General features: G+C 42.7%; 1 protein-coding gene across 1 annotated transcript; it reads right to left on the reverse strand.

Moving 5' to 3' along the window:
- Positions 1 to 234: 234 nt before the first annotated feature.
- LOC130525392 (excitatory amino acid transporter 1-like) lies at positions 235 to 8932 on the reverse strand. The gene is made up of 11 exons (XM_057032135.1): positions 8706 to 8932; positions 8044 to 8235; positions 6437 to 6574; positions 3439 to 3643; positions 3262 to 3304; positions 2714 to 2982; positions 2405 to 2638; positions 2101 to 2295; positions 1868 to 2002; positions 1545 to 1748; positions 235 to 1234 (listed from the first exon to the last, which is right to left on the reverse strand). Exons 2-11 carry the CDS (start codon positions 8225 to 8227, stop codon positions 1216 to 1218), a joined length of 1626 nt encoding a protein of 541 aa, XP_056888115.1. The 5' UTR covers positions 8228 to 8235; positions 8706 to 8932; the 3' UTR covers positions 235 to 1215.
- Between the last annotated feature and the right edge of the window lie 693 nt (positions 8933 to 9625).

Genomic DNA, 9625 nt, shown 5'->3' on the forward strand with positions numbered 1-9625 from the left:
AAACAAGGAACTAATCATTTATTAGCTATGAATGAATCATTGTTTCTATTCAGAAATTTGTTGGAAGTGAAGAAAGTGCTGGCTTTATTTATGCCAAACCATGTTACCTTGGAAACGGTGCTCATACAGACCCGCCATAATACTCAGTAATTCTCCAACACATTGTTTTTGGAGCATTTTATAAATATTGGAGATTATGTGTACAGAAATACACTAAAATTAAAGGTACAAATACTGATTTCAGCTTTTATTAAGAAAAAAGTGTGTGTGCATATGTATGTAAAAAAACATCACGGTATAAAAAAAACGAGATGCATTAGTAATTATAAACAAGGATTCTCTTTTGTATGAGAAAAAAAAGTAAAATGGGGGAATCGTGCAGATTTTAATACATTTGCATTCCATAGATATATGATTAGAACATTTTGAAATCTTCAATTAAACAAGTACAGTTTAAAAATCTATGGCTAATATTCAAATGTATCTATATGTTTTTTGGTTTTTTACATTTTCCATTTTTGTATGCAAATATTACACTTGTTCTAAAAAAAAGTTCACTCAAAAACTAGACTACAAGTTGATATTAAAACCCATGAACTGGCTGTACAAACAAATGGGTGTGAGGCTTTAATGCTGTTATCTTTTTAACGACCAACCAGATCTCTTCACTGTCAACTTAAAATCCTGTAAATCCTTAAAAAGGAAACACCTGGACATTTAAAGGGAAACAGCGATTTAATCAGCATCCATACATGCTTCTGCACCCATATTAAAAGTTTTGGCACTTAATTTGGTTATTGATGGTGTTCATTTCTTTCAAGCTAACCTTTGAGTAAAAAATAATATTTTGGTGACTTTTTTTTATCTACTGTCTAATGACTTCTATTTATGTTTTCCGTTTGCGTCTGTGTAGGTTGACTTCTGTCTAATTGTTTTAGGGTTCAGATCTCTGGCTGAAATCAACACAAAAGACATAATGACAATAATTTCTGAGTCCAAACACCAAGAAATTAAAACCGAAGAATTTTACACATGTGCAGTCCCCATATCCCAAAAAACTGGGCAGTATGCTCAATTTTTACACTTTTTTGCACAACAAAACCCAGTGAAAGCGGAGCAGGTCTGCTCCGCAGCAGCGTTCGTTTCCACAGCTCTGCTCTCCCCTAGTGGAGGACGTGAGTAATCACATGTTTGAGAGTGGATGTGCCATGAGCATCAGAGACCTCTTTGGGATCTAACAGCAAAAGCAAAAAAATAAAAAATAAAAAAAGTCACCACCAGTGCTATAACAGACACACAGTAACCAACAACAGAATTGTTAAAGAGAAAGCAAATGTTTTTTTCCAGATTTGAGGAATTTCAAGTGAGCAAATTCCAAACCTAAATAAACTCCGATTGGACAAAATGATGTCTTCTGGAATTGACCTTTACTTTGAGCCAGCAAGCTTGTATGATCAAGATTTACAAATTGAGGAGAGCTCAACTGAAATCTTTACAAGTATGAATCGTATATTCAGAGGATAGTTCACAGCCAGGTCTCCTACATCTTTGTCTCGGTGTCAGGACAAGCCTGGTTCTCATGCTCGTTCTCCTGGCAGACGAGGTTATATGACTTCTTCGGCGCTTCCTCCACCACGGAGCTGCATATCTCAGGGTCATTTTTCAGCAGCTCGTGGCGGGACAAGTGTTCGACGATGCCCGCCCCGATGGAGTCTCCGAGAACATTTGTGACGGTGCGGAAGCGGTCCCTGAGGTGAGGCAGAGAGGGGTCAAAGGCATGGCGTGAGAGAAGTAAGGCAGAAAAGCAAGCATCCACAATAATAAATATATTGCAAACATATGACATTTTTCAATCTTTAACACTTACAGGAACCAATCAACTGCAATGATCAGGGTGATGTCATCAGTTGGCAGGCCTACGGATGTCAGCACTATGATCATGGTGACCAATCCAGCTTGAGGGATTCCCGCTGCTCCGATACTAGCGGCTGTGGCTGTGATACTGAGGAGTGGAGAAGGAGACGGTGTGGAGTTTATGACGACAGCGAGGAACATTGCAGCGTTGGACAATTTTGACTTTGGAAGGTTTTTAATGCATACCTGATGGTGAGGATCTGTCCAAAGTTGAGGTCATAGTCATTGACCTGAGCGATAAAGATGGCAGCGAGGGCTTCATAGAGAGCTGTGCCATCCATGTTTATGGTGGCACCAACAGGAAGCACAAAGCGGGTCACCCTCTTGTCCACCTTGTTGTTTTCCTCTAAGCATTTAAAAGTGATGGGTAAAGTGGCAGAACTGATGAGGGACCAAGGTGAAGGAAAGTGGGCCACAAAGGAGTAAGAAACATAAGTAAATTTTGTAGAAAAACCATCAAATCTCTTTTTCTCTTTGCACACTGGCATACCTGGAGGACGTGCCCAGCGCGGTCACGAGTGCCTGCAGCAGCCCAGCAATGAAAACAAATGGGTTTTTTCTGGTGATGATGAAGTAGAGCAGTGGCAGGACGATAGTGGCGTGGACAAGCAGGCCACAAATGACCGTGACCGTGTACATTCCCAACTGGCTCCCCATGGCTGTGATGTCATCCATCTCCACAATCTTACCGGCAATCAGAAACAGGATGCCGATAGGTGCGTACCTGAGGATCAGAGGGGCTCACCGTTGATATGGAAATGTCATTCTTCCCCTATGGTCCACCCATCCTGGTACTTACCACATGATTATCGCGACCAGCCTCATGATCGCTTCATTGAGACAGTCAAAGAAGTCCCTGAGGGGCTGTCCCTGTTCCCTCATGCTCCCTATGATCAAACCAAAGCAGAGGGAGAACACCACCAGACCAAGTGCATTGACTCCATTAACTGATCCTGGAACTGGGACTGTCTCCTCTCGGGTTATCTCCTGGCTACCATTGAGTGTGAATATCGTGTCATTCACTGTCATCCTCACATGGACTATCCTCTTGCCATACTGGGTCTTATACTATGTTTTTCAAAACAAGAAAATGGACAGTAACATAAGGGCGGTTAATAATAGCATCCTTTTTGTCATCTTTGCATTGCCGGCAGATTAAATCTCAATGTCTGTTAAACCTGAAGCTTGCATCTGCGTGAATATTTAACATTAACATCATCTCACTACGGATTAAGTGGATTATTGTGAGGGATTCTAAATACTATGAAGGAGGTGGGCCTGTGAGTAAAATTTGCTCTAAAGCCATTAATGTATCAAAATTAGAAAAGGAGGGCAGAGAAGTGGTACCTGTTTGGTGCAGGCCTCTACGAGGTTGGGAGGAAACATGTTCCTAAAACACAAAATTACACAGATACGTGATAGTAAGCGGGTAATAATAAATGATTCATGAACACAGAACACTGGGAATCGGGGAATTTCTTGACTGACTAATGTCAGTATGTCTGGAAAGTTGTGTCCACTTACCTGATAAGATCCAGGAATGCATCAGCCGGGCTGACCTGCTCTATCTTCTGCGTCTTGGAGAACTCGTCCTTCATTCCTCTGCCTGGGTGAATGGCGAGAACCATGACGATACCGATGGTCACGGCGATGATAGTGGTGGTGGTGTAGTAGATCACCGCTCTCATTCCCATTTTTCCGGAAGCCCGGCTGTCCAGAGCTGCCACACCTGTAAAAGTCCCAGCACACAATACTTCTTTATTCATCCACATATGAGGAGGATGTTAATACTTCCAGTAATTGGACCTGTTTAATTACGTTGAGATTATGAAGGAATTCTTCAAATAAATGGGGGGGGGGGGGGGGGGGGGAAGCTATTATCTGAAAACTATATAAACGTTTTCTGGAAAAACCTGCAGTTAGATGTGGATCACACCCATCAGTGACAACAAAGAGGCCTTTGAAACCTAATAAATCTGACCTTTGCTTAATGGAAAGCAAACACCTGCTTTGCAACACCCAGATGTAGATCAACCTTACAAAATACGTCTCCATTCAAAGAATATGTTCTGTTATAACAGAACAGGAGGGCAGATTTCATAACAAAGAATAAATGGAGCTCACTGAATTCTCACATCCGTTTTTTCTTTCTTACACAACACTGGCATGTGTTCCAGTTTTATGGCAGGTTGTTGTGAAAACAGTGACACGGACACATCAGTTACAGATTAACAGGCAGATGCGTGACACAAACTATCCCTTGGAAACAGAAACCTTATCCTGACAGGAAAAAAGAGTCATTGTAGCACGTGTGAATAAGGAGGAGGCTGGATGTTTGGTAACTAATGTCCGCCGCGGTCACGTCACATCAGAACAGTCAAGCAGCGACTGTGCAAAGACGCGTGTCGTCTTTTCCTCTGTGCTGCATTAACGTTGAGTTTAACAGAGGCCACATCCTTTCGTTGACGTTCACTGTTGTTCTTATCTCCACAAGCCCCTCGACTTGCTTTTCGCCTCCTTCCATCATGCATTCTTTCATCCCTAATGCTCTCTACGCCAGACCTGCATCACCTCCTCCTTTTTTACAACTCCCCTTAATACCCCTTGCCTGCCCTTCCTGCCCCTACCTTTCCCCTTCCTCTCTTTCTTGTGCACTGTTCTTATTGCCTCAATCCTCTTTGAGTGCCTCTTTGTCTCTTATTCCTTTTTCTGATGGTCCTGGGAAAATCTGTTGACTTAGTGAGTCCGGCATGCACCCAATAAACCCTGGTCTGTTGTCTGGGCAACGGTGGGCACAGCCTCACCAATTTCATCCTTTGTAGGGGATGAAAAGGGACCAAGAATGAAGCAAAGTCAGGAGAATGACCTTCTCCCTCATTTGGGAAATGTTCAACAAATACAAACGTGCGCCTTGTGAGGGAGAAGGTGAAGAGAAGGAGATCGGTCACTGCTGGGCAATAGTTGCCTGTTTTAAACCCTGATAGATATTTGAACATTTTAACATCCAGAATGGCAAATAGTACACATTTCATAAATGTAGAGACACCAAGCAATTGCTTTCTAATAAAGCATGGATATGAATACATTTCATTAAGGTCCATTCTTCTGTATTTAATGATTATAATTTACTAAAATATACTATTAAATGACCCAAATAATATGAATTAATAACACTTTCCTGATATATTTGGACGTCACATATATCCCGTTTCCCTAAATATTGTCATTTTAACTCAACCTGAGTTATTTAATATTCAGGTTCCTTCCTGCTATCCTATTAGATCTATAATGATCCTGGATATGAGCAGAGATTTGAGAATTCAGATCAGACTTATGTCGATCTTCTGAACTTAATAGTTAATTATGTTTGATATTGCTCAGTCATAACAAAAAATTATTCAGTGACTAAATCTTAAGCTACGACTTCTAATACTACCAAAAATAGACATTTAGAAAACAATCACAACTTCTTTTAGACTACACCATGCTAAAGAAACATTTGACACTCAGATCTAATATATGATTTGTGAAGAGAACAGCTGTCTTCCTTGTCTTCTACATGTTGGTGCTGCAACCATGTGACATGATGTCAGAGGATGTAATATTATTGCCAACCTGCAGCACAAAGCCACTTATTATTAGAAATAATTCTGTCATCCCTTCACTGTGCCGCCTCCTTGCTTTGCCACTGGTGTGTTTGGTTATCTGGTACCGGCATTTTGAGCCTGTTTGAGATTTCCACTGCCCAGTGACTGCAGACAAAAGCATCCACAGACCAGATAGGTGTGATTAGCCAAAGCAGCAATGGTCAGGGAACTCCGTGCATACTTAGATTATGACAGGAAGCCTCCGATTTTTGCCCTTCTGAAATGGAGGCAGCCATTAAAAACAACTAATAGAGTCACAAATTCACCAGTTTTAATATGTGTCTCTTGAGTCGTGACATAACATTGACCATACCTACTGCTGGGCCCAAAACCAACAAACAGCATAGGCTGAACAAACAGTACAGTTGTGACACTTGTGAGGTAAATGTTGATCAAGTGGAGCGCAAAATACCATGTCTACCCAGAAATCACACAGCTACAAAACACACAGATCCAGCTGAAATTTTTCCATATTTTCTGTGTCAGGCTGTGAGGCAAGACTGGAATTCTTTTGGTCATGGCTCATGTTGTTTACGACAAATCAATGCTTTGCAAGCCGTAAGGGTGCCCGTGTGTCTATTTCAGAAAGAAGAGATTTGATATAAAAATAAAATCCACCAGGCTGGAGTGTGTTCACTGCTGGATGTGTGCAGGTTGTTGCACAAATTTGTACTTTCTCTGTTATTCACATGTGCATGAGTAATGTTTCAACCTTGTAATTATTTTATGAGGGAAAGGATTTGAGTAACAAAATTACGTGACAAAAAAGTGCTCACAAACTAGTGCCGAGCATTCTTTTGCACGTTGCTGTACCTTAAAGATGGGCTTTAAAAATAGTTTTATCATCTGTTTATATAAAAACAAAACAGCCGAACCTGTGATAAGACTGGAAACCAGCAGAGGAAGCACCAGCATCTGGAGCATCCTCATCAGCAGCTCTCCAGGGAAGGAGAAGAAGGTCACATCACGATAGGACATGTTGTAACTCCGCAGGCCGAACCCCAGGATGATGCCTGCAGTGAGGAGGACAGGAAGGATGCAAAGAATCACACTTTAATAAGAATGGCTCGCAATCATAAGACAGTTCATGATTACTGGCGATAAGAGATCTACATTCAGAAAAAGAATATCCTTTTAAGGAAATCCTATAAACAAACCAACACTGCATTTCATAACAACTGGGTTTGGGTCAGGATGTTCTGATCCTATTTCCTTGTCTGAATAACTGGATTACGGAATGATAACATTTTGGAATACCAGTAATTGCGCAATAATTAAACTTCCCTGCTGTGTGACTAATTTTTTTTTGGGTTTCTGGGATTTTGTCGGTCTTTGTCCTGCAGGGGGTGGAAGGGCGCACAATTGGGTGCAGCAATTTGAATCTCGTTGTCGATTTAAGCAGATTGTGCCTGCCTGCCAGGGTGTCTGTTTGTGTGGGGAGTGTGTCTATTTGTCTAGTGTGGGTGTTTGTAAGGGTGTCTGTTTGTGGTGAAGCTGTTTGGTCGCTTCCCCTATTGTGTGTTGGTGCTCTGCGTTTTCTGGAGGGTCGCTCCTGTTCCCGTGCTTCCGGTTTCCCTGGAGGACCGCTCCTGCTCCTGTTGCCTTGGAGGGCCGCTCATGATTCCGAGCCTCCGGTTTTTCTGGAGGGCCACTCCTGTTCCTGTTCCATGTCTCCTGGAGGACCGCTCCTGCTCCCCTTGCAGCCTAGGAGGATTGCCTCTGCCTTCAGTGTCTCGGGGCACGTTCGTGGGGTGAGCGTGTCGCGCCGGACTCCTGAGTCCTCGCCGGTCTTGGAGGACTGCTGTGGGTTGGGGACTTGCCGGTGTTCCGAGTTCCCCGCAGTCCAGGGGGACTGCGTCTGGTTGGGGACTCGCCGATGGACCTGTGAGGGGCAGACGCTGCCTCCTAATCGCCGGCAGTCCAGGAGGACTGTTTCCTGTCGTCAGTGTGTGCTCCCCTTCCCTGTAAATAAAACTGTTTTGACCACTCCGCCATGGTGTCCTGGCCTGCGTTCGGGTCCTGTACTACTACATATCGGAACAATTTTCAGGGTAATAAACTGTTCAGAAAGTCTTACATTTCAAATATCAGATAGTCACCCCCTTAGTAAGTTATCCACTGGTAGTAAGTTATCCACTGGAGGTGGTAAGTTAACCACCTACAATGGACCTGGGTGGTGGCAGGAAGTCAAAGAACTGCCCAATCAAACATGTTTGTTATGGCAACTCTAGAGCATCTGCAGCTCTGTGTGTGTGTGTGGTGGTGGGGGGGGGGGGGGGGGGGGGGGGACGACTTCTGAGGGAGAATAAGAGGTTGATGGCATCAAGACACAGGTCAGATCCCGGCTAACTTAATCTAAAATTTTATACATTTAATTAAAATAATTTCCTGGACTGGGCTGCGGGATTTATTGAGACTCCCAGAGAAAGTGATAACTTCATTATAAGAAGAAAAAGAATTTTAAGAGTCCTTCGCCACTCACCAATAATGACAGCAGAAATGGTGAAGAGCACGAAAGCATTTCGTATGAAGAATCCTTTGACATCATTCTTTCGGATGCTCCGCACCCTCTTCATAGCCAGAAGCGATTGGGTCTGCATCCTGGCTCGGATGTGGCGGGCCCCAGCTGCGGTTCTCTGTGGGTTCTCCCCGTGGTTCTGAGTCATAGCTGCAGCTGAAATTGTAACATCGGTTGATGACGTGCACAATCAGCCTTCTGTTTGCCGCTAAAGGTTTGCCGCTAAAGGAGGAAGATAAGAGTGATCCGAATTGACCTGCTCTTATCACCTCAGACTGTTCTGACGAAAGCACCCATTCATATTTGTAACATGTATCACTACTGTGTTTTCTTAAGTTTCCATTGCTATAGAGCGCATTGAAAATGCATTTAACAAGCCAAGATCTTGATCATCAGCAGTGATGACATGCAAGAACCGCCACGTTCAACAGATCTGCTTCCTCTGAACTGTAATGAGAACCGAGTGTGTTGAGAAGACAGGATGAGAAGTCTTCCTACTGAGTACGCTCAACTACAGCCCACATTGTTGGAACGCACGTCTATACTGATAAAGCTCCCCCACATGTAGCCGCAGACGTTAAAAAGAAAAAAAAAACATCACAAAAACAAAAAGGTCTTTTGTCTACCTTGAGGTTTCAGTTAAGCGGCGGTGTGTCAGGTTTGGTCTGAGGAAAGTCCTGCGCTGAAGCTCAATCGTGACCGAGGGGCTCTCTGAAAGTACACTGGCTGGAGCAGGCAATCTGGAATAAAGAGAAGAGAGAGGAGGAGAAAGGAAAGGAGGGATGTCGTACTGGGGACAGGAGAATAAAAGAGCCAGTCAGAGAACACGAGGCGGTGCTAGAGTAGGAGAGAAAACAGCCGGACACACAGTGTGGGCTTGTGGGTAGGTAAGGCGGGAACAAAAAAAGTGAAGTAATTTAGGGGAGGTGCATTTTAGACAGAAGAGACTCTGAGGAATAATGAGCTCTTGGAGCAGTAAAAAAGAGAAAGAACCTTCTTGTTTTCTTCTGTCCCTCTCAGTCTTCCATTCACATGTTTTTTTCCGCACTTATTGCAGGATTGGAGAGTCATAGAGAAAGATTCATTAAAGGAATAAAATTAAAATAAATAAATATAAATAAAAAGGCATTATTTATTATATTTATTTATTTTTGCTCTTCAGCCCACTATGTCGCTCTTTTTTTCCATGAAAACCTGCAGACTCTGTTAACTTTAATGGCCTGTATAAATATTTACCAAGCGCCAACAGAATAACTGGTTCTGCCCAATGCCTGGCAGTAAAAGAAAGTGTGTGACACTGTTGATCAATTGGTGGCTTTTATTTCAAAAGTTGAATGTTTTAGTTTATCGTTGGTGTTTTTTCATTGTAATAAGTTAGTAATGAAAATTTAAAAAGGAGGGGAAAGCCTAAAGTTTATCACATTAATTATGAACTTTTCAGAACTGTTTTCACCATCAGACGTGCAAACTAACACACACACACACACACACACACACACACACACACACACACACACACACACACACATGCCCATTCTTGTCTTTT

Source organism: Takifugu flavidus, chromosome 5 (assembly GCF_003711565.1).
Source record: "Takifugu flavidus isolate HTHZ2018 chromosome 5, ASM371156v2, whole genome shotgun sequence".
NCBI lineage: Eukaryota > Metazoa > Chordata > Actinopteri > Tetraodontiformes > Tetraodontidae > Takifugu > Takifugu flavidus.

Coding starts and splice junctions, on each gene's coding strand:
- LOC130525392 (XM_057032135.1), bottom strand. CDS start 8,227: ATGACTCAGAACCACGGGGAGAACCCACAGAGAACCGCAGCTGGGGCC. Junction 3,644..6,436: donor GGTTTCCAGTCTTATCACAG/GTTCGGCTGTTT, acceptor GGACTTTTACAG/GTGTGGCAGCTCTGGACAGC. Junction 2,639..2,713: donor CTGGTCGCGATAATCATGTG/GTAAGTACCAGG, acceptor TCTGATCCTCAG/GTACGCACCTATCGGCATCC.